The following is a 27,634-nucleotide window of genomic DNA, read 5'->3' as shown; positions in this document are numbered from 1 at the left end:
CAGAGTTATTTAATTAAAACCCGACCAGTTTCCGCGAATCTAGTCCACCCTATTTCATGAGATAAAAAATGCAAATTAATATTATAACATAAAACTATAAAAAAATTAGTCAAAAAATGAAACATAGAAATACACCTAGTCACGCACCTAGCTCCACAAGACGAAATAAACAGATAAAAATTCTTTGTTATAAATAGTTATTCAAATAGTGTAGGGGACTGCATTATTCCGCGACAGCAATTTTTTAATTTCAGCGCCTGTAAAATGATTTTCCACACCAGAGCCAATCTTTTCCCAGAATATTTTGCTGTTTAATAACAACCAAATTTCTTCAATAAAATCCGTGACCTTTTTTGTGCATGCCACGCCAATTGAAAACCATTGTTTGTTTTCGAGTTGTCGATGGTTTTCACGATGGATCTCTTGTGTTGGGAGTTGAGAGAATTTAAATTGCATGCGTTATTTTCACGAATGCGTTGGCGACGCGTTGGCAAATAAGCGAGACAGACGGGCAAATTTGATTTGCACCTCCGCGGGCATGAATTTTTCACGTTCCAGCAACTCCATTCGGCGAGCGTTTGTTGAAAAATTTAGCACGCCTCGCGGAGCCCTCAAATTAAGCAAAATGCCAAAGCACCAAAGCATTGGCGAGGAAATTTCTGGCTCGGCGAGAATTTCCATCGGACCCACCGAAATTCACGTGCCTTCCTGGTCCTTTATTCTCTCTTATTTCTCTCGGTTCGCAAATTTTGGTCCGCTCGCATGCATCGGAACTACATAGCAGAGAGCAAAAAATGAGCAGTTCTTTATTACATTTCTGTCCAGTTAACAGGCCGTACGGTAGAATTCCTCCCTGCTGCTTCTTCTTTTTCAACTACCCCTTAAGGCAGGCCGGCAACGATGAAGTGCTTTTTCTTCTCGTTTCAACTCGCTGAAGAAATTTTATAAATAAAAGAGCAGATTGCTGGTCGTTGCCGAAATCGCCTAGCTGGGCTTTCAAAGACGCGCGCAGCTGTTCCAGCTGCTTGCGTATTCAGCTCGGAATACCTGGCCCAACGTCTCACAGTGACTATTCCGTCCGGTGCAAAAATTGCACTCTGAGGGAACGCGAATTGAAAAATTACTCCTCGGAGTCGTGTAAATTATCCCGCTTCGGAATGGCCCTCAGAGGAGCGCAAAAACTGCGACCAACGGGGACGCTGATTGCATTGCAGAGTAAATTGTATTCCCGGAAAACAAAACAAACAAAAAATATGCAGAAGTTGTTCTAGTAAAGCGTTTTCTTCTAAAAAAAATCATCTGCTTTTATATTGCTTGACATGGATAAAGATGTACAAGAAATTATTATTAATTTTAATTGGTGAAAATCTCATTGTTCTTAAATTCCATTTGAATTACAAACCCAATAGTTTAAAATTAAGTAAACTTTTCTATATATAAATGGATCTATTGATTAAAAACAATTTAAAAATTTTTGCATCGATTTACGGTAAGACTCTTTGCAAGGATGCAAGGACTAAGTTTTAAATGAGAAGGGCACTTTGAAATCTAATCACGTTGGCCGAGAAATGCGTTATCCCTGGAATATCAATTTGAAACTCTGAGGCGTAAAAGTTGTCATCCACGAGTGAAAGGTATATTTATTCAATTTAACGACCAAAAAGTTTATCCGGCAACAAAAGGCTAAGGTGAAAAGCAGGCGAAAATTTTAGCGAAGCCGGGCGGGCGGAATCCCTTGGAAAAGGTTGTTTTTCTTTAGTGACGCACCGATAAAAAATTCGTGGCGCGCAGGTAGACCGAGATAGAGAGCAGAGCGAGCGAGACAAAAAAGCGGAAGCCTCTCGACGCACCCGCTGCTCCCACAAGACCGTATTTTCTCTTTGTTTGCCTGTCACAAAACATTACTCGCGAAATGAGGAGGCGGCGTGCGCTCACCAACTTCTTCCCTCTCCGCTGCCAAGATTAAAACTCGCCTGCTGCAACAACAGATAAGAAAACCATTTTCAACGCCTCTGCCAGGGTCACAGTGTGCCAAAATCGGTTAAAAAAGAGAATGCACACGTAATTTTCGCCCGTACATCTCAATCAGAACGTGCTGCTGAATTGGATCTCTCGTCCGTCCTTCTGGAGATTCGCTCTAACCGCAGCAAAGCAGCTCTGTTTGGAGAGCAGATGAGAAAAGAACGTAATTTTCTCGGCGGAATTTTATCCCTCCTTGTACAAACATTACTCTGTTTGACAAACTATTGCTGCTGCTGATCGCCCCATCGATCCCAGGCGTTTTCATCGAACATTTTCTAATAGGAGTGGTTTTACGAAGTTTTTATCCCGCTCGTAGCGTTTCAGAGATTACAGAGAAAATTTGAAATTATTACGTAGAGGATTGAAAAATGCAGAAAATAAAAATCTCATATAATATAATGATGCCATGTACATAACATTAAATTTGAGAAAGCACCGAAACTGCCTGCAGGTTGATCGTTAGCGTTGCTAAATAAAGCCATGCAGCCAGCGCAGGAAGTTTTTTCTTTTCGCAGGGCTGTGCAAAAGGAATAAAAAATGTGGAAAATATGAATCTCTCTTTACATGTTGAAATACTGCACTCGCACACCTCCTAAAGGCAGGTGGCAGCGCGACGAAGAAAGCGGAAAAAAGAATGCAAAAAAATGCTAAACGCTTGTCGCGCAAACAAAGAGCAGGAAAAGCAGGTTGGCTCACCTCTCATTTCTTGGTCCAAACTCTGCTGCAGATCCTTCTTGGCGTTCTCCATGTTGAAATACTCAAACTCGCGGAGCAGTCTGTACTTCTCTTGGAAATTCTCAGGCAAGCAGATTTTCTTGTCCCGCAAATAGTCGAGCACATAGCGGAAGAGCACTCCGTCCCGGTCGATAAACACGCGCCCCTTGGAGTCCTTGGGGTTGGTGCTGACGATTTGCTTCAGGTTGGCCGCGTCCTCTGCGTTCAGCGTGCTCTGGCTGCTCGCGTAAATCACGCCGCCCACATTCAGCTCCACTATCTGCGACGAACTCATCTGGAAAACAACAACAAAGCGGCCGTCCGTCAGTCTCGTCTTTAATCCGATTAGCTGGCGAAACGTCGACTTAAATTGAATTTTATCGAGGAGAGCAGGCCGGAACCCCGGAAACTCAAATTCGAGGCAATTACGCCGTGCTCAGTTGCAGAGCTGTACGTGTCTCGCTTTATTCCCGTCTCTCTCGTTCTCTTTAAACTGGAATCGCAGCTGTCTGCTGAGACCAGCAGAATAGATATACAGTATATTTCACGATTTAAATCTGCGATAGCGAAATGCCAAGGCGGTTTTCTTCGGCGAACAGATGGTGCTGCTGTTGTTAACCGCACCCTCGTAAATCTTGAGTCGGACAAGCAACTTTTGCACCTATTTTGTGGCCAGAAAGGCTGTGCCATATCTTGATTGCGTTTTCTACACTGCTATAGCACCGCCGTGAGTAATGGTAGGTTTGTTCTCTCGAAATCTAAATAAAATCTTATTATTTAAGATATTTTTACCTATTCAAAAAGGTGAGAAAAAATCTTGTGCGTGGTTCGTTTATGGATGGTTTGCATCAATTATATTTTTAATTCCTTTATTCTCTTGATGTCTTGAAAATGTGTATGTATGTGGAACGAACGTTTGTGGTTACAAAACGCTTGTTTTGTATTCATTGAATGCAATTTAATCAAAATTATGAATATATGCATCATTGGAGACTTGTGTGCATAACAAGTTTGCTGCACAGCTAGCACAAAATTTGCAATGTAGCAGTGGCAGCAGCATTATTCCATCTCACTATTCTATGGATGGCGAGGTAGCATTTCTTCTGTTGGCAGTGCAAAGCTTGATTCAGTGAGTTCATGCAACCAGCTGCACAAATTCTGCACGTTTAATTGTTCAGCCTTTCAGCTCTTACTGCACTAGCTGTGCTGAATCAACACTCAGTTAACTATCTATGTTGGGAAATTGAACGCACCAGGTTATCATTCGTGCGCCTCATTTTCAATTAAATCAAAACTGCAGGTTCAATTCATAGCGAATAGCAGTCATGAAAGTCAGTTAAATGCAAATATCTCGGATTTCATCGCAGATCTCATATTTTCTTTCAATTAATAGTCTGCGGAGAAAGTTTCGAGCCGCGCGATAACAAAGAGTCGGTGAGCTCAGCAAGTTCGGCTGCTCCTTGGGAATGGAGCTGAGCAAGCAGAAGATTGAGGAAGAAAAGCAGCGCAGGAAAATAACTTAAATTGCTTCTGTGCAAATGCAGCCAGCCAGAAACGCGATCCAAGCCGAAACCAAAATGGGAGAGCGCCGGGTTGACTTTGTAAGGGTCTAGACAAACACAGGCCGTGTAGCAAAGAATAATTCACACGCGCGTGCAGCTCGCACTGTGTCAGCCAGCAGGATGGAGAGAATTCCTGAGAGGCGTTTTGAACCATTGCAAATTCCGGCCGCAAATCCCAAATATACGCGCACCGCGTCCGCCGCGTGTGAAATTGCGCCCGTGCAACGAGCATGGCCGGTCGGTGCAATTTTAAGCAGCGGCAGATGTATGTTCTCGAGCGTAATTTATCGCCGCCGGAAAGTCTAGCGAGCTGGCTTCCGTGGCCGTGCCTTTGTGCTTTCGCCCGCCACTTATTAAATTCGTGTTCACCGCGCCTTTCGCTGCGAGTGTGCGTGTTTGTATACGCTATCTACAAACCATGCTCCAACTAAGGCCGACTCATTTATTTATTTTCGCGCGCTAACCCCCGGCCCAAAAGCGACATTCATTCCCCGGGCAATATTTGTCAGAGGCAGCAAGCTCGCTTCATACAGACCTTAATAAAAAGGTCGGTGTTTATATTGGCGAGTCCAGGCTTTTCTTCATAAAAGCGGATTAAGTTGATTTAGGAGAGCCAACTGACAGTTTTCCACAGACGTGCTCGTTTGAAGAGCGCACCTGATGATCGAGCACCTGACTGCAGCATGGCAAAATAATTATTTCACTCTTTTTTTCTGTAAAACTCTACGTGATTATAGATAATGTTGTCCAAGTACGGGCTCATTTTTTAATAAAACCTGTTCGTACGGATTAGGAATTATAAATCTTTTAATTTCAGACAGGTGGAAGCTGTTGCAAGTACATTCTAGGAAACTCTGCATTTTTTTAATCCCCCATAGAGTTCAATATGTAATATATTTCATTAATTAATGGCAACAAATCGCTGTGGTGATTGCTCATAATAAAACATGAGTTTGGTTGTTGTAAAAATTGAAGCAAAAATAAAATGCGCCAGGGTTTCAGATTTTGCGGAGCATAAGTTCACGAACAATTAGTTTATCTCCCGGATTAGAATAACTTCAATCACAAGTCGTAGTCTCTATGGTCTCTATTGAAGTTAACTAGCATTTTGGTTCATAGCGTAGGCTAACAGTTTGTTTAACTACAAACGGCGGAAAAACTTTGGCTGGGTTGAGTTTGAAACATTCTTGGCAAACAATGTCCTTATTAAATTTTTATTGCCGATCTTGATAAAACTCTTGTAGCTCTGGGCAAGTTTAATGACTAATAATTAGAATTTTCTGCTCTTGTGGCACATTTCAGAGTTGCCATTGCTGCCTCCGGGCCACACTAAAAGCCGCTGTTTGGTTTGCGAAAGTGCTGACTGAATTTATGGTGCAACTCAGCTATAAAGATAAAATTGCGTGCCTTTTTAGCGTCTCCCTCGGCAACGCAGAAGCACCTCCGGAGCCGGGGTCTAGTCACTAGTCCGCCACTTTTTGCAAACTCAATTTCACGCACGCGGCCGTAAAATTCGCCTTTTAATGTGAAATTTCGTGTTTTCATTAGATCACCGGCGTAAAAGAGCCGGCAGGTGATGAATTTTGAAGCAGAAAGGTGCACAGAAGCGGCTCCCGCGAGTGTTGAAGACGTACGCAAGATAAGAAAGTAATATTCATAAATTGCGCGAGACCATGCCTTATACGAGAATCTACGGGCTGTAAAATGTTTTATTAATTCCGTATCTTTCCTCTTTAAAAGACAATATAATCCAGTCTCTTGGCGCGACAGCCAGCTGCTGCTGCCAACGTGATGTTTCATTTTTCTGTTCATTATTATGTTGATGATAAATAATAAAAAAATTATATAATCATATTGAATTCAACAGAAAAATTTCATGACACTGATTTCATTCTTTTTTAGTGGGAGTTGCACTTGAAGACAAAATAATGTTCTCCCTATCAGACATTTATTTCCTTCCACTTTTTACTCACAGTGTTTATTCCTCTGCAGATAAATAATTTTATTGAAAGTCTTCATTCAATATTTAAGATTTTAATGAATTTTAAAATAAGCACAAATAATTGCTAAAACGGTAGTAAAATTTTTATTTTAGGCTGCCTTCCATTTTTACTCTATTATAATAGTACTGTTAAATATTGATTTCTCTTTGTCCATATATTTGTATTGAACAAACTAGATCTTGTTTGTTCAGTAGTTAACTTATTGACAGTGAGAGGATATGGTTTAAAGGTTATTCAGCACCCACGCAGCCGTTCTAACGATCATAAATGCATATATACACCCAACGACTGTGGAGCGTGCACGGTGTATAAATTGCCTCCCTATTGCGAGTTCTTGGAACATCAAGGTATGAAATTGCCAATATATTCATTGTCAAGAGCGAATTCTTTAGTTGGAACCTGCGTGATGAAATTAGTTTTTTATTCACATCTACCTAAGAGTATTTTCAAAATATTTAGCAAAACTTTCGTAACCATTTATTTTGAAACAGTTTGATTGCAACAACTTGTTAACAGTAACAGTCCGTTTAAGGTCATTAAAAACCATCTACATTTCTTAATGATTTATTTGAAGCGTAAGAATTGAAAACAAAAACACTTGAACACAATGTGTATTTGGCAAAACTGTGGCGTTTTGAGCAAAGCTGTCTTATTTTCAAACATGACTATGATGTTTTTCGATAATATTATGCTTTATTTCATTTTATGCGTTCATAATTTAAAACACTTGAACTGCTATTTTTTTGCAGAAGTAATTATACAAAAGTTAAATTACTCATCTCACCCAGCATTTAAATAAAATATTAAACATTTGAATAATACAAAAAATTGAAAATTAATATTAATTGAATTTATTTTATTTACTAATTAATTAACTGAACAAAATTCCTAACAACAATTTATTAAATTTGAACTTGAACCAGGTCCTTCACTATTAAACGCTTGGAACATTGAGTTTTGCGACCTCACAGGTTGCAAGTCCGGCGAAACCATTAAAATTCTCTCTCTTTTGCATTACGGAATTCTAACATTTCTAACAAATAGCGCATAACAATAATTATTCAATAAACACTAACAATACCCAGGACCAAAAATTAAAAAGGAGTAGGAGCGCGGCTCCGCATTCGCTACATATTTTTTTGTAAAAGTATATATTAGTTAAACTTTCTAACATGTCATCGATTATACATATAACGCACTATTTGACTATTATTGTATTATCCGTTCCTTGCTTTTGATTAAGCCATAAAATAGAAAAAAAACTCACACTGGCAGCAGCGCTGAAAAATATGTACATAACATAGTCTCAGCGAACGCACAGCGAAGGGCAGATTCTATAGATTGTAAATCGATGGGACAATTGGAATTCGTTCTCTCCTCGCTCACCGTCGATGGAATAAAATTTTGTTTCTTATTGTCTGTGTACGTGCCTTTGCCTTTGGTGCTGCACAAGCACCTCTCCAGAGACAAAATGCATCGTGCAAGTGAATGGCTTGTTCACCGTGCGAGTTGCCTTGTTTGACTTTCAACTCGAACAAAAAAAGCAGAGCTGCAGGCTTCTATTTCAAAGCGCCAATTTGCATAAAATGTTCTCCAAACACATGTATAGTCGCATATACATCCGCCACTCATGTGGCATTCCCTTTCATATTTTTTTCAAGCGGTCCTTGTTTGACAAAAGCTGTCATTTTTCCGCTACAAACACGGGCCACAAGCGTTTTTTTGTGTCATCGCTTCGCCCGTCTAATATATCATTTGGCGCGGTGGAAGAGGAATTATAAGTCTCGAATTTCCCTTTGCAGCGAGGCATTAACCTTTGAAGAGACTTTTAGAGAGACATATACCAATCAAAAAGCACTTTTCCCGTGGCCGTAAGAGGATACTGGTGTCTGCGAGTTATTTATCTGTCGCTACACCATATCTACCCGTCGTAAACCCCGTATCTATTTACTATTGATTTTATTCGGGCTGGCCTGTCCGCCGAAAAGAAGGAAAAAAAAGTTGGTCCAGCCAGCCTCTAGCGTCGAATTATCTACGAGTGGAGTGGCGGAGAAGCGGAGACCCAAGGCAAGGAGGTCACATCGCGAATTTCACACGCACTCGACCGACCAAGATAAAGAGAGAGCAGCGGACGCGCGTATGAATGAATATGGTACATCAAAAGAGCCCGGTTTTCGCACCAGCTCATGATATTTCCGTCAATTAGGGTAGCCAGTTCGCGCGCCGGCCTCATATTTAAAACAGAATTAGCGGCATGTGGGGGTAGCTCCCTTTGAGTTTGAATCTACTGGAGCGAGGAAGAAATTCAACTCACTCAGCTCGGGGCTGGGGCGGCAGCCTTTGCGCCGAATTTTCCCTTCGCACCGCAAACATGGGGCCCTTTTCGGGCTTGTTCCGTCCGTGCCAGGTGAAAATATCTCTGTTGAGAAGGCTGAGCGAATTTCCCGGCAAAAGAAACTAAAACCCTGTTCATTCTGGTGCATGGGGGAAGCGCTTTGAACCTGCTGCGATCCCCGCAATTGCCCCTCGGGGAACGAATCCCCCGCAGTTCAGTATTTCGTTTATGCGCTCGCCTTGCGTGAATACTAAACTGTTTGCTTTTCATTATTTCCTGCTTACAAGGAGTTAGAGGGTTAATTAAACACACCTTGTTGATGCTTCATTAGACAATATGTAGCCTTTGTTTATGGACGAACCAAGACGCGGAATAATGCGGTTTTACTAAATCCGTGGAATGTAAATTATGAAATACTCTCTCAAAACAGATCGTTTACAATGCATGCATTTTGATTCCAGACACAAAGGTAAATTTTCATTCTCGTTAACTTTGTTATTTATTAAAAACTCTTAAATTACAATAAAAATGTTAAGTGGACAACAGTGTTTGGGCAGGTTTAAAAATATTCTATGGTTAAATACATTGAGACAATTCGGAATCTTGGACAAGTCACCCATGCAGCAAACGTATGTTGTTTTGCTGATTATATTTTTGCGCGAATATTTGAATTTATTTAGCTTGTCAGCGTCGGATGGCTCATTAAAGTCCGACGCTCGCTACGAACACCATATTACGCTGCATGATTGAACGCGGAAAATATCAAACATTGCTCACATGCTCCCCACTGGTGCGGTTTAGTGCGCTTACTTTTCGTTCGATGAATTGGCTTTGTTTATCGGTACACTGTAATGAATTAATCCGACCCGAACGCGAGGCGCGCTTGTATTGTCATCCAGATTTTATGGTGAACATGACGTCCAGCGGAACTGCCGACTAATTCGCGTTAGGAACATATTTGCCACAAAAACAGAGATGAAATCGATGGGAGGGCTAAATATTTGTCCTGCAAACAGGCGGAAACTGATTTTGTTGGGCCCGGATACTCGCTAATGATTTTAGTTGAAATTTTTTGTTTCCTATGGTAAGGAAATCACTGGACAAGATTTATTTTGGGATGGAATTTTGGAATATTTGATGTTTTTACCATTCCTGTCATTAATATTAGGGGATATAAAAATATAAAAATAAATAAAATACAATCAAAGAATTAACCAGCCCATTGGCCCGCATTGTTAAGGCATTCGCAGGAGTGTCAAAGCAATGGGAGGTATTTGAGGAATTCGGAGTTCTAATACTGGCTACCTAATGTCAGAGATGGCAAAAAGTGGTTAGTTTAGTGACTCGAAATGCTCAAATTGCTCAACGGGCTGGGAGGCGCAGCGGCGCCGACTCGCTACTTGCTGGTTTGCACCTTTCCAGCATGCGTGATTTGGCTTCACGGGACGAATGTCTAGCGTTTCAATGCAGTCCTCGGTGCGGAGGCAAGTGGCCCTTGAGTGGGCTGGGTCCCTGTGCGGCCTGGTGCGCCCATGTTATCCGTTCGCGGTGTGATTGGGACCCGGGTTTCAGCATTCGTGCTATAGTGCAGTGCGCGCCCTTCCCGGTCCGAGAGGACAGGGATAAAAAGAGCAAAAAAAATATACCGTGGAAAATTTCCACGGTGTTAGCCTGTTGAAAATTTGCAAACAACGAACTAAAAATAGTAATAGGTGATTACTATTTTATCAACTATATGCGTTTGTAAATTCTTAATAAAAATTTTCTTGGTAGGAAAATGAATAACTAAGACTTCAAAATCTTTTTTCTAATTAACGTGATCAGTTTTGGCGAATCCGGTCCGCCCTATTTCATGAGTGTTCTAAAGCTGGCTCCACAAGACAAAAAAAAACGAGGATGAAGCCTAGTTGTTATTAATTTTCCTGTCTGGAAGCAGGAAGTATAATTATTTGTAAAGACTTTCTGTTGGATTATGTTAAATAATGAAATTCAGAAATAAACAACAAATACAAATGTACTTGACCGAAATAAGTTCACCCCTTGTTTGAATTTATCAAGCAGCAATTAAAAGTCGGAAGCTTAGAGTCATTTCATCAAGCTAGTGATATAGAAAGTAGGTCAGCCGATTTGCATCATGAGGGAGAAGAAAAGTCGTAAATCACAGCTGCTGATGATAAGGCGGGGGCAAATGAGTGTGTGCATGTAAGCCGCGTCCCACCACGCCCAGTTTCGCGAACTTACAGCAATTATTCACGCAGTTATTAATACCATACCGACGCAGGTCTATTTACCCGTTGAATAGCAGCCGGCGAGGCACAGGGCAAACAAAACGAAAGCACATACACGCACACTCCGAGTGGCGGCGCATGCTAAAGAGTACGTTTGTTAATTTTATTGGTCGAAAGAACGTCAAGCGAGCCGTACTATATGTAATAATTGCAGTGAGCGTTTAATTGCCGGCGGCTGTTTATTACCGTATACGCATGTGTGCCGCGCTAAATAGCGAGCTTGAGCGCGGAAATTCACCACGCGTGCAAAATTCGTCGGTTGGAAAAAAGCTGGCGGCACAAAGGGCGTAATTGGACTCCTTTGAGCGCGGAAAACAAACTAGGAGAGCCACAAAGAGTGATTGGCCGCTGGTCAGGCTGCAATACATTCTCCTCGCACTTTGTGTGCGTGTCAAACACCGCCCGCGCTTGTTTGCCGTGCCACCAATGCCGAACACCCCGTGAAACCACCCATTGAGTTTGATTGCACTCCGTGCACAGGGTATGTCGATGATTCGGCCGACCGAAATAGCCGCGCTTTTCGAGTACCCTTTGTTTTGTTTACGCTAGCGAGACGTGAATATGTGCGAAAATCTGCTCATTTCGCTAGCACGCGGATTTGAAACAGACTAAAATTGGCCACGACCAAAGGTGAGAATTTTAAAATAGCTTCCACGTAGTCTATTTTTATTTCTTGCCTCTCCGAAATTGAATCTCATCTAGAAGCGATAGGAAATTAAATTGCTGATGTTATCCCAATATCCACTCCCTCTTCAGGGTTTGAATTGATTGCAGAAGAGACCGTTGAATAACCTTTGGGGGGCGGAGGATATAATGATAATCTTCGCGTGTGGCCTGGAGAGTCTTTTGAATGCGATGAAAGACTTCCTGGGTGATATATTTTTCAATTTTCTTTGAAACTTATCGATTCATCGAAAATCAATAGTTAGACTCTCGGCATGGAAGTTAAAACTCAAAAAACACGGCTGGCTCCGGTCGATGGTAATATCCTTAAATGCCAACGGCTTGCAGACGGAATGAAAATTTGCGGATAATGGTAGTCTCAATTGAAAAGGAAGCTTTCTCTTTCATCCAACAACCGAGCTGGAAGCTTGGTAACATTAGTGCTAGTGGGAAAGTATTTGTTTTTTTTCCATTATTCTTCCTCCGCAAGCCAGACGAAAGAATAAGCGGCGCACTCAAACAGGGCGGCTGCTTTTATGATTGCGGTGAGCACCTACACAGTGACGTCAAGAACCCTGCACTAAGTCTTGTCGTGCTCAATATAAATTTTACTCTTTCTACGCGTCGAAACACCAACTTCACAAGTTTTTTCTCACTCTCCATTAGTCCGCAGCTGTTTGGAACGACCGAAACGTTTTAACAGCCACAGCAGCTTTCGGTTTAACTCCACTGAGAAAAACTTGGTTTGAATAGCTTGATGAAGCGCTTTATATGGACAAAACGTTGTAGAGCACCTCGCGATATTCCAATACTTATGCTTTTTAAAAATTTTAAACGTTAATAATTGTTATCAAAATCATGTTTCTTGCGAATCAGCACGGTTAACTGTATCCCATTCTTTACCACGTCTTACAGAAAACGATATAAAAATATTAATTTGTAGCGTGGAAAAATCAGTCAGTTCAGTATGATGAGTAAAATTTGTGTTTGAATGTAACGTTCTTGCTATGTTATTTTGTTGTTGCATAGCATCAGAATTATTTAAAACATTTTTTATAAATTAGTTTGATCTCAATTTAGCAGTTTTTGCATAATATATAAAAAATAAATAAATAAAAACATAGAAAGTCTTTGTCCGCCTTTCAAATTTAAGATATAAAACGAGGTCATTTTTTTAATTTCTTGCTACACTGTAACATTTTGCTTCGTCTCATCTCTGGAGGAAATGTAATAATAAACTCTCTCAGCAATTGCGTTCATTGTCTTTATTTAAAGCGCTGGAAGAGCGAGAGCAGGCAAAGCATTTGAATGATCGAAAATTTTGTTAAGCGTCATCAAAATTGTGAATGGCGGGGCCAAATTAACTTAGCTGACTGAAATTTCATCATCTTTGAAGTTTGTCTCGCTAGCTGTCGCGGCTCAAAATGAAAATCCAGCTTAATGAAAGAGAAGGAGCGAAAGAGCCGCTTATATAAAGAACTCCAATTAAATGGCAGCTCTCGTCGAGGGACTCGAGCGCAGCGCCAGCTTTATCATCATTTTTTTCGCCACGACCCGCTGACGCTGGCTTCGTGAATTCCGCGCACTGCAAATCACGCGTGGGCAGAGATTTTCCAATCCCATTATCGGGGTTATAGGGTGAAAGAACGACTTCCGTTCGAAATCCAGCGCGAAAAGGGCCGCACTGCGCGGAATGAGAGCACCGCCTGTTTCAATTTTGTCTTTTTTAATCCGGTTCGTTTTTCTGCTCGCCGGCGCTTACATCCACTACTTTTCCAGCCGTCCTGCTTTCACGTCTCCAACCCCAGCTGAAACGAAATAACAAACACCGGCGGGCGGGCGGCCAGCCAGCAGGCTGGCTTAGGTGGTGTGCTACATTTATTGCCAGCCACGCCATTAATAATGCATGGACGAGGAGGAGGATCCACTCCACACACATACAAGCAAATCGCGTGCTGCGAAATTCATTCCGGCTTGCCTTTTTCTGCGCAGCATTATAATTAAGCCTTCATCCACACCAATACTGTACGTGTGTGTACGTGAGTGAGAGAGAGAGAGAGAGACCCGGACCAACGTCCAGGTTTAATTTGTTTCAGCCAGCTCTCGCAAGGTGAGAAGGTAGGTGCATGTACACTGTTGGTTGTTGTGCGGTGGCGTCACAAAAGCTTGCCAAGTACCTTTCACGCACAGGAACGTGCGTAATTGCAATGACAAATTACACACGGCGGAAATGTCGGCGAATGAGTTTTTTACGTGCACCCTGTTTCTCGTGCTAACGCTTCGTGGGTCGTGAGTGTGTTGTGTTGGCATATTAAAATTCTCTAGTGCGTGTTAATATTTCTAGCTGAGATGTGTCAGATTATACGTGTTTCATTTTGGCACCATGGTTTTTTTACTCGCGCTTATCAATTATCTTTATTTTAATGCATAAATATATAGTGACACCCTGAATTAACTTAATTATTTTGTTTCAAAAGCACGTGCCAACATCGTGGAGTCACAATAGCGTGATTACCTTTTCTAGTGCGTAAAAATTTAACTGTTGGGGTAGTTGGAATTTGATTTTATATTTTAAAAGCTATGCGAGTAAGAGTTATGCAAAGAATATAAAACTCGCTTCTCCTTTTGGTTGTGATCAGCATTGGGTGCAGTCCAGCAACGACCATGAGGGATTCAGAATTTCCTTACAGCGTTTTATTTTGCATTTAAACATTTAAAGTACTGCTGCAACAGTGGTTGTCCAGTGCGATAAAGACAAATTTTATCTTTAAATTTCAACCATCGACGCCCGTTCTCGGTCAATCCACGCCCAGTATGAGTAGCCATTTGTAATTTGCTTATTACTTCGTTACAATTTTAGCTCACCTGCAGCGCTGGGTTATATGTGCGGGAGTCTAAAAACCTAATCCTTTCTGTATCTCGAGGAGAAAGAGAGAGGAGACGTGCTGAAATAAAACCCAGCAGTGTAAGTTTGCACAAGCGCAACCACAAATTCTACCTCTGAAGCACTGTGCATTGTGCAAAACCGCGAAACGGAGTAATTTGCTTGCTGAAGCTCGTCAAGCTGGTTAATCAGCTAGATAATTACAAGTGCCTCTCATATATACTTCTATTGCAAGTGCAGGCAAATTAGCCAGCAGACGTAAAACGACACGCGCTGGCTAAACAATTTGCGTTTTAAGGCGGCTGATAAACGGCCTCACTTTGCCTTGTTTTAATTATAAAATATGAGCATTTAATCTGGCCGCGCACTCCTCATATTTCTCCTGCTTGTGCGCGCGCGAGAGAGAAAAAGCCGGCTAGGCTTTTTTGTGCTCTCTCTTGAGCATCAAGGAAAAAAGCTAGGCGGTGGGCATTAAAAATTTAAATGCAGCTCCCGCAAACATAATATATTCGAGCCTTGAGCCCAACGTCGATGATGTTGGTACAACATGTTGCCGCGGCTTTTTAGATTATCAAGAAAGTTGCCTTTGATGTCGTATTTTATTACACAGCAAGGATTAAAACTTTGCCGGTGCGCAAGAGCGACAGCAGCATTATTACTCCCAGCTGCTATACGGTAGACAGGACGATGCGAAAGTGAAAGGAAAACAGCGCGCAATTTATACAAAATACCAGCAAATTTACACTCTTTCCTCGCTTGTTGGGTTTTAATATGAATAAAAAAATAATCATGAAACGAGTACCCGGCCATAAAGGTATCACGGGCGATGAGCGCAGTGTATATGTATATGGGTGTACATAAAATAAAAACGGCGTAGCAGGTTTATTTCACGCGCGGCGATCGTGCCTCGCCATTTGTACGTGTTTTATTAATGGCATTTCGGCTTCCATGCGACACCCCCTATTAAATATTCATGTCCATTCATCATAAAAAGCTATTCCGCGGCTGTAAATCAGGGAGGCGAAGTGGATTAATTGAATTTTTACCATAATGAGGCACCGACCGATGATTTTGATTTACGCCGCGTCCCCCTCCCAGCGATGTACGCAATGTAAATTAATTTCACGGCGCTTTGCGATTATTACAGCGTTCGCCGTTGAATAGTCGGAAAATTTGCTCGCTCGGCATTTCCAGCCCTGCCGTACATTCTGTTCAATCAATCACTCAAACCACCAGAGAGATGTCATTCCCATACACACACGCAGCCAGCACTCTTTAAGCGGGGTGGATTATCTGAAACGCCTCTATCTTTCACGGGCAATTGAATACCGAAATGAGTGCCTTCTGGGGACACTATTTTAAACGTGAATGTGGGTCGTAACAAATTGAAATTAATTAACCGGAGGCTCATTGTTCGCTCAAAGTCAGCTCCAGAGCCAAATAGTAGCAGCTGAGGCTTATCGATTCATGGCACCAAATCAAAGCAAGCGACCGCACCTCAATGACCGCCGTGCAATAATTTATTTTTTTTTTAAAATAAACACAATCTTTAAATTTCGCAATCTGGTCTGGATAGCATTGGAGATGTCAAGTTAAAAATTCGGGGCTGGTGTATATTTCAGTTCGAGGCAAAATGAATAAAATCAAGCAATAAAACAACCCATTCACAACGGCCCTTTCACATGAATAAACTATTTTTAGAAATATCCACGCGGAAAACATTTCACGATAGCCCTCGCGAGAGTTTTGCCCGCTGTTTAGAAAGAAATCGGTGGTGGTGGCAGCTAAAAATAGCCTAGCAACAGACGCAGGAGCCGTTCAGGGACTAAAATCCTCCAGCCTAATCACAAATGTATAAGCCCCACACACACACACACACATACACAGTTACCTTTTGGCACGCGCGTGTTTCGCCCTTCAAAAGATCAACTGGCTGCTGTTTTGCATGCCCCAGCCGGAGTCAATCGATCAGGAATTCCTTTCGCAAACTGCCGAATTTAGAAACGCGCGTGCCGCGAATTAATTTGCGCCAAAAGCCCGCTGCCGCCACAGCAGCAGCAGCCGTGGCGTCGGCAGCAGTTAATTAATCTTCGGCCGGGCCATGCAACCGGTGCGGCACGCCGATCAACACGGCTGCATACTCGGCCGCTTCGCAGGCTGAAACTTTTCTCTTTATTGGGCGCGACGGAAGAATTCTCGCCGAATTTAAACGCGTAATCTCTCCTCCGAGAATGAGCTGTCAGAGCGCATTAGTCTCGCGCGATTTGCGTTATACTTATTTTAACTTTTAAGAGCAGTATTTTTCATTTCTCTTGACAGGACAGGCAAATTTACAACGCTCAGTGATGCCACGCGGCGTCTCTCCTTGATTTATTAACGAAAACGAAGATTTCAGTTTTCTCTTACCAACTCGAGAGATTTCTGCTTGAAAGCCTCACATCGCCATCAAACTGCAATTTGTCTTCGCTACATTCCGCGCCAGGGACGATTCGGCATTATTAGGTGTGGCGAAATCGATAAGACGCTCAAATTTAATATGAAGCCGTGCGGCACGACGATTTTTTTCGCGGGAGTAAGCGAAACTTGATGAAAAACGCAATATCGCCGTTAGCTGCTAAAATATACAACGAGCCTGAGATGCACGGGCAAATTTCCTTTCAGCCGCACAACTCGTCGGTGCGGTTTCTGTGAGCTCAGGCTACACGAGGAATAATCTGCAATTCAACGTCGGGAGATGAGGAGGAGGAGGATGTTCTGCGCGAGCACTTGAAAGGGCTTGGCGGAGGCTCGATTTTTACATTCTCTTCACTGTGCTGGGTGAAATTATCATTCCGACGACAGCGGCGCACATTGAAATAATCAAGTGCACGCCGGAGCACCTGCTCCCCGACGGATGACGGTGCACTTGCCGCCAAGAGAGAAAACTAAAGCACTAAATTTCATTTTGCATAATTGAATTTCGCCAAAGTTTCGTCGGCTAATGCGGAGAGGGCGTGAAAAGTGGCTTTCGGCGCTGTTTAAACGCGGCGGATATGGGCTGAACACGAAAGGGTAGAGTTTAACCCAAGCAAATGAATTGTGTGAGGGGGAGGGGTTGTTGGATCACTCGACGGAAGCCACCGCAAAAATGTGTCTTAATGAGTAGGAAATTACTTCAACCTGGACCGAGAGATTGCTTTGTTAATTTAATGTGTGTACTGGCTGAAATTCGAGGGCTGCTGTTTTAATTGCGAGTCAACGACCAAGAGGAAACTCGCTCTCTCTCTCTCTCTCTCTCTCTCTCTCTCGGGCGCCAAAATAATGTTTTGCCAAGGGTTAACTTGTGCGAGTTCCAGCCAACCCCGACATCCCAAATTAAATTTGCCAATGTGAGACTTGCGTGTGGAACGAGAAATTTTAGTGTCAATGATCTCATAAAAATTATAAAGGAGTTGAAAGGCTGATTGCTCTCCCCCCTTTTCCTACTTGTTACAAAAAGACTGAACTGATTTGAATCACGCGAGCTTTGGAAATTATGTTCAACTCCAAACACCCAACCCGAGCTGTTTCCACCAGGCCGCTTCATCCGCTCAGCAATGCATTGTTTGCGGCAGAGACAACAACTTTGTCACGGCAGACCATTTCCAATTTCCAGCCGTCTTGAATTCGCAACCACCTCCTTGAGAACCATTTCCGCTCGACGAACCACTGTTTGCTCATAGTGATGAAACAGGCCGAGCCGAAATCAATGAAACCCGACGAGATCTGGTAGTTAGTGTTCTATATATATAGTGGGTCTAGAGGAGTCGTGCGAGTTTATTGCTGATTCAACACGTTATTTGCATGCCAGCGAACTCCGGGGCCCAAATCGAATGAGAACGTCTCGTCTGTATTACAGATCCGACGAGCGTCACTCAGGTATAAGTATACATGCTCCCCGGGGTGTAATCTAATAATCTGGCGTGTGTCACGTCGTACTAGACCTTTCTCCGTTATCAAGAATTTATGCAAAAAAGACTCGCCGACTGCTCGCTCCTTAATTCGTTCAACGAAGATTAAATTTTACAGTTTCGTCCGGCACCAAGCGCGACGTTTTGTTTAGTCGCTTTTTGCCGCAAAGTTGATTAAATTCGGAGCAGCTGCGAGCAAACAAGCAGTCAACCGGGCATTCTCATCTGTTCTGCTCGCAGCGCTAACGCTAATTAATGAAGAAACAGACTTCTTAGCGAATTTCATCCTGTTCTATCAGCATTGTTGCGCGAGAAAAGATCTACAGATTAATAAAGTTGGAAGCAGCTTCCGGCAGAGACGTTTTATGGCCCGCTTGACATTTATCCTCAGTCAGCATTTAATGCCGTGAAAAGTCTACTGCAGAAACGAGATTTCTTTTTAATTTCCGCTCGCAGTTTATAAGATTTACCGCTCGCGAGACAAAGACTTAATCAAAGCCTCATTACACGGCCTGCAAACAAGCGAGCGACGCAAAAATAATTTCTGCTTTTTAGAAAGGCTTAATAAAACAAGGCAATCAGATTAGTCAGGGAGTTTATGCTGTTTTCTCAGACACAAAAGGACAGCTGTAAACCAAGCGTGTCCCTCGCTCCTCAAGAGCCGCGCTTTGGGCTCGTTTTCGGTGCTGTTCCTCCTGCTCCGCGGCCAGACCAGAGGGAAAGAAGGTACACAATATTTCGAGATACTCATCAGAAATACAAAGAGTAAACATCTGGGGGAGAGCAGGGCCTTCTGCCGCAGCGGACAGCCAAAAGCAGCGGTGGCAGACCTCTCTCTCTCTCTCTCTCTCTTGCTCCGCCTTCCCTTCTCTGCTGCTTTTTATGATTAGGTACACATGCACCAGTAGTGCTGCTGCGGCTAACTTACTTTTTATCCAGGCACAAGCCCCTTCTCAGCCAAGTACCCCAGATTTTTGTGTAATCTTTGCGTTTGGCATTAAAGTGGACCATTCATAAAGTCGCCATTCAGCTGCGGAGCTGCCTGCCAACGAGCTAAGTGTATAAACAGCATTATTTTACGGCGAGCAGCTCTCTTTCCTCCCGGGGGCGTTACGTGCGCTGCTGTATAAAATTTACTTGTTGGTTTCTCTCGCGTGATAAAGATAGACTTCTTGCTTTATCAACCAGGAGCCACGATCGTAAAACGCGCTTTCGAGTGTTTCTGACGAAAGCTTTCTTTTGGGTTCTGCCTGCCGTTATTGATTTCATCGCATTTGTTTGTTTGCACCCTTTTTAAATAAACCAATTATTTTCAGCAGACGGCCACCCCTTGGGCACGGGCTGCCTCCCCCGTTCAATTTTGTTGATTAGCGGTAAGGCATACAAAAGCGCCAAGGAGTAGCTGCTTTCATAGCATTCTGCTTTCAGTTTCTCGGTGTGCCCGAACAAATAAACGCAGAAGGACGAAAGAGAACAATATAATATATTCAATGAAAAAAGTAGAGCGAACAAACCAATGACTTTTATAATATAGATTTTCTTACCTCACATTATTCACTCTTGACATCCTTTTATTGAAACTTGCAAACACGTTTTATACATGAGAGATAAGACTTGTTGAACTCATACTTTGTCGGCAGCAAAACATCCACGTGCTCGATGATCTCGATTTATTATGTACATCATCGGATAGAAAACGTCCGCTTTCCTACCTCGAGATCGAATGGAGATATTGCAGAAGTGCTTATTCCTTTTATCAGAGTTGCAAATAGAAATCAACTCTCGACGGGGAGCAGTCTTTGAGCCGCGCGATATTTTCTAAATGCAGAAACAGAAACTATTTCAACTTGGAAAATTGTTTTCTTTCCACGGCTTGAATCTACAATTCAAATGAGTCTGCCAGTGGCTGCAGGGCGAGAGATGGCAGCGAATACGCGAATAAACAAGCTCAAATGAGATTTAACAAGAGGCCCGTCGCACTCTTAATCACGTCGCCGCGAAACTGAATTAATAGGTGAGGAAATTGTCGGTTTGGATTCGTGTGCACGTCGACTTGAAATGGCTTAAGCCAACAAAAGATGCGGCGTACCCATTGGATCCTGCGAGGCAAAAAGCGGATTCACACCTCCAGCAAAAGTCATTTAATCACATTGTTGACGTGCGGGGGAGCAGCTATGCTCGAAATGATACATTTTTTTAGGCTGGGAGCGCGTTCGCGTGCACACACATCCACCAGCACACTGGGCAAAGGGGAATTCTTCGCTGTTGATGCTTTTTGCTGACATACCTGCTTTGTTGTGCGCCGCCGTTGGCGATGGAGTGATTTCTTTGTCAAAAGTCGCGCGCGCGCTTGATACGCTGGGTACCAAAACGCATTGCACGCGACCAGCAGCTTTTTGCGCAGCATTTTCCCTTCTTTGAAGCTATTATTACTGCGTCGGTGTGGCAGATGAGTCAAGATAAAGCACAATGGGCCCTCGGTAATAGCATTTTAATCTGACCTGAGATGTACTCGCATTGCGCTTAAAACCATCGGCATAGCAGTCTTCCTCTCGCTCGCATCTTTTCAATTATTATTTGCAGACGAGAGGTTCCAGCTGTGGCGGTCCCCTCTTATGCTTGCATTGCGAAATTGGGCCCGTGCGGCCGTTTTTGGCGTGTTCAAATTCGCGTTCTGCTCACCGCCTTTGTCTTTGTTATGTATAATTAACTCCATTTGCATAGCAATTTGGTCCGATGTAATCTAGTTCTAATCCAAACAATCGACCATGTTGGTCGTCTGAGAGACGCAAACAATTGTGTTCAGGTTTCGCTGTCGGAAGGAATCAAATGTCTGACGTCAAGGCATTGCGGAGAGAAATGTAATTGGATTAGGTGAAGTAGAGAGAGAGAGAGAGAGAGAGAGAGAGAGAGAGAGAGAGAGAGAGAGAGAGAGAGAGAGAGAGAGAGAGAGAGAGAGAGAGAGAGAGAGAGAGAGAGAGAGAGAGAGCCCGAGTGTAATTCTATCCGACGAGGAAAGTTTGACTCGGTGCCATCTAATTGCAGGAGGAATAAAAAAGAACTGCTCAGGAGCCACTTGAGGCTGGTCAGGAGGCGACCTATTTCATGTCAAGGGCTGCGGTAATTGATTATCCAGCGCAGCAGCACAGCTTTTTCTGCTCCCATCTCCTGCTGCCGCGCGAGCTCTTGAAATTAGATTCGGAGAATTTAAAAAGTTTGCACACATCTTCTATCAAGACGGATGGCCGTAATTTTCGTAATAATTTGCAACGACGAAAAACTCTAGAAAGCACCAACTTTTCTTTTAAACTCTACAGTAGAACCTGGTCTGCCTGAAGAAAGTTAGCCCTGGGCGATATTTTGCAACGAACCCTCACTTATTATCTGTCTCCCTAAATAGCTTCATTACACCGCAAAAGTAGCAGTCTTCCCTAAACTTCTTTAACAACAAAGGAAGCTGCTGAGCATCGCAAGTCAGTGGTTAAACGCTGAGGAGGAATGCTTTGTGTATTAGAGCTTCTTCTAATAAAAATGTAAAGAACCTTGTCTTTGCACAACGCTGAGAGAGAAAAAGAAGGTTTGCAAAGTGCAATTTACTTGAAGCACCGCCGTCGCCGGCTCTGTATTAAAAAGCACGTACGGGATTGTTGCTGCTTTTGCTGCTGCTGCTGGCGCTGGCGTTATTGCTTCTTCCAGCAAACATCGGACAGCAAAAGCTGCCATGATTTGTGATTGCTATGTAAAATGCCACGCGGGAATTAATTTTTATAAAGGCGCTCGCTCTGTCTGACGTATATATACAAGCAAGCAGCTGAATGTGGATCGCGTCTCATTTATTTTTTATTTTTTAAATTTACGGCCTCTGTGCAGCTTGCATTCCCCTCAGCAGGCAAGACGCTGGATGAGAGATAGACGCAAAATCAGGTCACTGGGGAGCATAAACCAGCATTCCTGCTGCGGAATGCATAATGCATTTTATTATTCGCACAAAGGAAAGCGCTACCACTAGGTCATAGCTATAATAGAGAAATCATCTGCGCTGAGCCGTGGTAAACAAGCTCCAAATGCAAATATTTTGCAAAGCAAACAAGGCCGTATTAAACTTTTTAGTGTTTGATGTGCAGCATGGTGGTGTAGCATGCAGCGGCGATATGTTTGCATTCCACGGCCAACACGCTGGTGTAATTTAGGAAAAAAATTGTCCCGCACGTAGTGCATGTTGAGAGAGCCACCGCATATCGATCTGCTGCGCGCAGCATCAGCTCACGCAGTCATCTGGCTTATTAACGAGCTGCTCGATCGGCCGAATTCACGCACACTTTAACTGCGTTTCCCTCGGACTCTTTGATCTAAGTGAACTTCCGGCCAGGTGAACAGGCCTGAGGGCTTACGACCACGCTGGGAGCTGCTCATTTATGCAATATGCGCGCGCGATCCACCCTCGCTGCTGACGGAACAACCACACACGGCGCCTTACTAAGCTCCCCCGCCTGCCTTCAATGCGACGCAACCCTGCTTCGCTCAGCGCACTTCGCGGCGTGTGTGTACAAATCGCTGCTGATTATGTGTTCAGGCCATTTGCGCGTTTTTGCCCTGGCGACTGCTGCCACAGCTACCATACCAACGCCAGAGTGTACAGACGTCTAAATTTAACTGCATACGCTACACAAACTTGCATTTCGGGAACTTGTTGTTTGCCAGCCAGCAGCGTATGTTCTCCACCATCCGCGCCCTGGTGCGGCTGCTGTCTCTTGCGAATGACTCTCCCACGGCCCGTATGTATTTCCTCCCTCGCGACTTGGCAAATAATCAGCCAGTCTGTGTGTGCTTATCGCAAAGCCGCTTGCTGAATAATATTTCTGATGCTGCGTGCCGCTGAGACCGGTATATATGGGAAACAAGTGTTGACGCTCAGTTATTGGCCCGCTTATTGCCAGGTTTTTTATTATGTGCACTGCTGTTGGCGCGGGGGTGTCAATTTCGCTGCCTGCTATATAGCGCATCACACTACATATATGGCAGGCAAAAATGGCAATAAATCAGACCGACTGACACAAAATCAATGTCGGTGTAGTCGGAAGGGTGGCTTTAAATACGGAAGAAAAGTTTGAAATTGATGCACTTGATGTCAAACCACCACACGATTGGGGAACCGATAGATGTTGCTGAGCCGGGAAATTTTAGCCAACTTTGCGGCTCCATTCCCCGTTGCGATTCTTTGAAAAAAGTCTTCTCAATGCATCAAAAATGACAGCTTACTCGCTGATGTGTGAAAGTTTAACTTCGTTGTGCTATTCATGAAACCCCACAAACACCACTCATGGGACACCTCTCTCTCTCTAATTTTACAACCTTTCATGGATTTCCATGCGCTATTTTTGCTATTATTCATATTCCAACATGCGAAATTATCAAATAAAGTCGCTTTTGGTGTTCGGCATTCATGTTTAAAAGCTTCTCGCGCTGTTTTGCTGAGTGCTGTGCGCGCTGGCCAAACAGAGAGGCATGTTGAGCCACTTCAATGGGGACTTGACCTTTCGTCATAATCACACCTTTGCCGTTTTACGCCAGCGTTTGCATAAGTGGAGGATGTGGAGCCGAAATCGCGGACCGCAAGAGTCGTAAATCTGCGGCTGCCGAGCTAAACTATGACGGATGACGAGATGTAAATCTGTCATAAACTTTGACTCCGACGACAAGGTGCACATTTAGCTGAAATTTAGACAGTCTTGAAAGGTAAGGCCAACAATGTTTGCATGTATTCGGATAGAACGTCAAGACATTGAGTCTCCCATAAAAGTGAGAATAAATTATTATTGATTTTTAGTTCATATTTTTTAAATAAATGTGACACTTTGTGGGCTAGAATACTATCTATGACTGCCAATTCGCGTATTGTATATATGTCCAATTCAAACCATCAATCCGCGCAGAATCTTTAAAACTGTACATTGGAAACTTATGACAGGTCAAATAAGCAGACAAAAAACTACTGTAACGTGATGTTGATCCATTCCAAATTTTACAAAGTTTTCTTCACTGTGTGAAAGAAAAATATTAAATATATGAAACTTTGGCAAACCAATCACTTAATATAGTTGGAAACCCAGCTGCAGACATTTCAGTGTTGGAAAGCAATTTCTCTGTCCACTATTCCAGAATCGACCAAATCATTAAGGGGAAATCAAATTGCATTAACTTGGACCATGTAACACGGCCGTAATAAAATCAGATGAATTTTATTTGCAAACTCTCTCCTCTCTCTCTCTCTCTCTCTCTCTCTCTCTCTCTCTCTCTCTCTCCTCTCTGATTGAGAAAACCAATGTCGTGCAAATTGCTGGTGAACTTTGCGCACGGGTTTGCAACTTTCGCTTATTGCCCGAACCCATTAGGACAAAGGCAGTGTTCATTTGCGAATGGCGACGCGTTTGCGTCTGGAGTGGCTTATTGGTTGGCCCAAACGAGCCTGACGGGATGGAATTTATGGCTCTCTGGTGACGGGTCGGCACCTTTATGCGGACGTGGCTATTTGATTTAATATGCTATGCTGGCCGAACTATTCGCATCGCACGTGCGCGCACGCGAATCATGTGTTTATCACGTTTTTACGCTTCAATTAATTGAAACAATGCCTGCAGCCCTCATAGGCCGCTGTGCGGTTAAGCGATGCCCCGGCTCCAAAGCCACGATACAAAGGCACGATGATTGCGATTTGCAACTTTCGCAACTTGTTGGACACTTATTTAAATCGGCGTCGACTCGCCGCGTCGAGTCGTCAGGCTGCTGCCCAGACGGAAAGGCTTGCGGAGCGAAAGAAGCAGATTTTCGCTTTCGCTCTATTCTGATGCAAAACGGCTCGGCGCAATTCGCGGGGAGGCTTTATACGATTTTTTGACGACTGCAAGACGAGATTTGCTCGTCGGCAGCCCCACCGGCAGAGCAAAAATCAATTTCACTGCACGCATGCACTCACCCACACACTCACTCAGCAAGTCGATTTTAAAGACGCTCTGCAAACGGAGACTGAGACTCATGATCAAGTTTTGCAAATAGAGAGCTAAAAATTAAAACTTGCATTTATTTGATCGAACTTTTTCGTTTAATATAAATTTTAGGGGCCTATGTTGGCAAGAGATCCTTTTTGGATGAATGTTTTTTATCCATTGCAAAGCATCTCTATAAAATATGTACAAATAAAATCTGCCCTCATAAACTAAATAGGGCCCACGTGTCAGTGACTAATCGCGTAGCTAATTGATTTTAACATTAAAAGACGAGTTTTATATATGTTTTGATTGAACCTGTAAAAATTGTTTGGTACTTTCAGAGATAGAAAAAAGTTGTTTCCAATTAAATTAATTGCAGATATAGCTTACGTTGTATATATAGCTTAAGCTTTTTATTTGTTTGAATCACGACCTAAATTTCTTGTGCTCTATAGAAACCAGAAAAACTTAAAATATTTTGATATAGGAATTTCACTTGTTTTTTTCTGGTTGGACCAAACCAGATAGCATAAATTCTCAATAAAGTTAAATGTAGATTAATTTGCTCCACACAGAGAGGCAATTTAGTTATTTTCGCTTAAATAACGAGCTGGTTTATTCGATCGAAAGAAACCATTTTTTAAAAGAGAATTTCATGAATTGTAAAGATATGTTAACACTTGCCACATGTATAGAGGACTGAGAAAAAATCGACCAACAAATATCCCACTGCTATATAGTTAAAATGCTGATATTTTTTTTAAACTAAATGATGAAAAAATTGAAAGCGGTAATTATATAGTGCCTGCTTGATTGGTTTAAAATGCAGCAATGAGAAAAGGTGAGAATAATAACTCGTACATTCATAAAACGCATAAAACAATTCTCACCATGCATATAAGATCGAGCAATTGAATCTCATGGTGAAATTTTATTTTAAGTGTATTTTTAAGAATTAACAATCAACAGCAATACATAATTGTATATTATTATTATTATTATAGAACTATAACTTTATAATTTTATTTTTATTTATTTTTATATATTCTCGATTGCCTGTTATTTAAAAACAAAGTTTGCATGTTAAAAAAGTTCGACTGATTTTTTTCATTTATTGCAACCTTCTGTGCAACGAGAGATTTTGTTGGTAAGTAAACCTTTTCTGCTCGTATGATCCGATATTATTTTTAGTTATTGTTTTACCCTGCGACTATTGTATTGACAACAATAAAGAAGAATATATTTATAATTTTTGTCAGCCTAGGTTTTAAATTAAATAATCCAGTCACCGTGTTGGTCCAGGTTCACACCAAACCAAAAATGCAAGTAGTGAAAAATCTGTGGCAGCGTGCGACCCTCACGTCGCTCCCAATCCAGACGGAGTGCCGCCGCCAGCCCGCGCCCGTCGGCCCACTCGAGTGGAGCGATGCGTGTGCCGATTCGCCAGGGACGACCGACGGCGGAAATTGCGAGAGACTCTCACGCAGGCTGCATCAATACCTGTTTGAATCTCGTGGCCCGGTGAGGGCGCGAACCGACGAGTGCGGCACTCGGCGCGCCGTGTGAGACTTAATGAGTGAAAGGGGCGGCGGAGGCGCACTTACCTTGGTTGCCTGGCTTGTCTGCTGGTGGCGCGGACGCGGACTGTGCTCGATTGTTGTTGCTGGGACGTCGGTCTGCAGGCGAGTGCTCCGCTCGACTCGATCCTCAAGTCTGACGGGGGTGGAGCGAGAGGGCTGGTGCTATACGCCGATCAATGTCCTTGTTCCCAGCAGAGCGGCCAGCAGGAGCTGTGCTCTCCCTCTTTTACACCCCGGGTGCGCAAGTCCCGGCACACATTCGCCTCCGCCACCGCGAGTGCACTTCGCGCTCGCATCCCTCTCGTGCTCACTCGCATTGCGTGCGCGTCGATCCGCTCTGGACCAAACGCGTACTCTGGCTACAACTCGCGCATCTGCATATGCCTGAGTTTCCGGTTACCTTTTTTAAGGTTTTATTACGTGGTGCATATTTTAGGTAACCTCTCGCACAATCTTCCTTTTGTAATTTCTGAAATGTTGGTCTCTCGCAGATGGCCTGGCTTGGCGCAGGGCTTTATATCCACCTGATGCTCTTCGACAGATATACACATTATAATATAATCAAGTCTCTAGCACGAGTCACGATTCTAGAAAAATTCAGAGGAAATATTAATTTACTTCGTCACTGGCGGTGCTTCGATGTTGGGATGAAACGACGAAACATATAT

The 27,634-nt window shown here is 43.0% G+C and overlaps 1 protein-coding gene across 1 annotated transcript in view; it reads right to left on the bottom strand.

The window, feature by feature from the left end:
* Nucleotides 1-27,142, bottom strand: part of Ktl (BTB/POZ domain-containing protein Ktl) — a 55,294-nt gene extending 28,152 nt beyond the window's left edge. Inside the window, exons 1-2 of the mRNA XM_065489146.1 lie at nucleotides 26,991-27,142; nucleotides 2,719-3,031 (exon numbers count right to left, since the gene is read on the bottom strand). Of these exons, the coding sequence (XP_065345218.1) occupies nucleotides 2,719-3,031 (313 nt within the window). The 5' untranslated portion in view covers nucleotides 26,991-27,142. The remainder of the gene's footprint in view (nucleotides 1-2,718; nucleotides 3,032-26,990) is intronic.
* Between the last annotated feature and the right edge of the window lie 492 nt (nucleotides 27,143-27,634).

Source organism: Cloeon dipterum, chromosome 4 (genome assembly GCF_949628265.1).
Source record: "Cloeon dipterum chromosome 4, ieCloDipt1.1, whole genome shotgun sequence".
Lineage (NCBI taxonomy): Eukaryota > Metazoa > Arthropoda > Insecta > Ephemeroptera > Baetidae > Cloeon > Cloeon dipterum.
The sequence above is the reverse complement of the archived record's forward strand: the minus strand, read 5'-3'. Positions and strand labels throughout refer to the sequence as shown.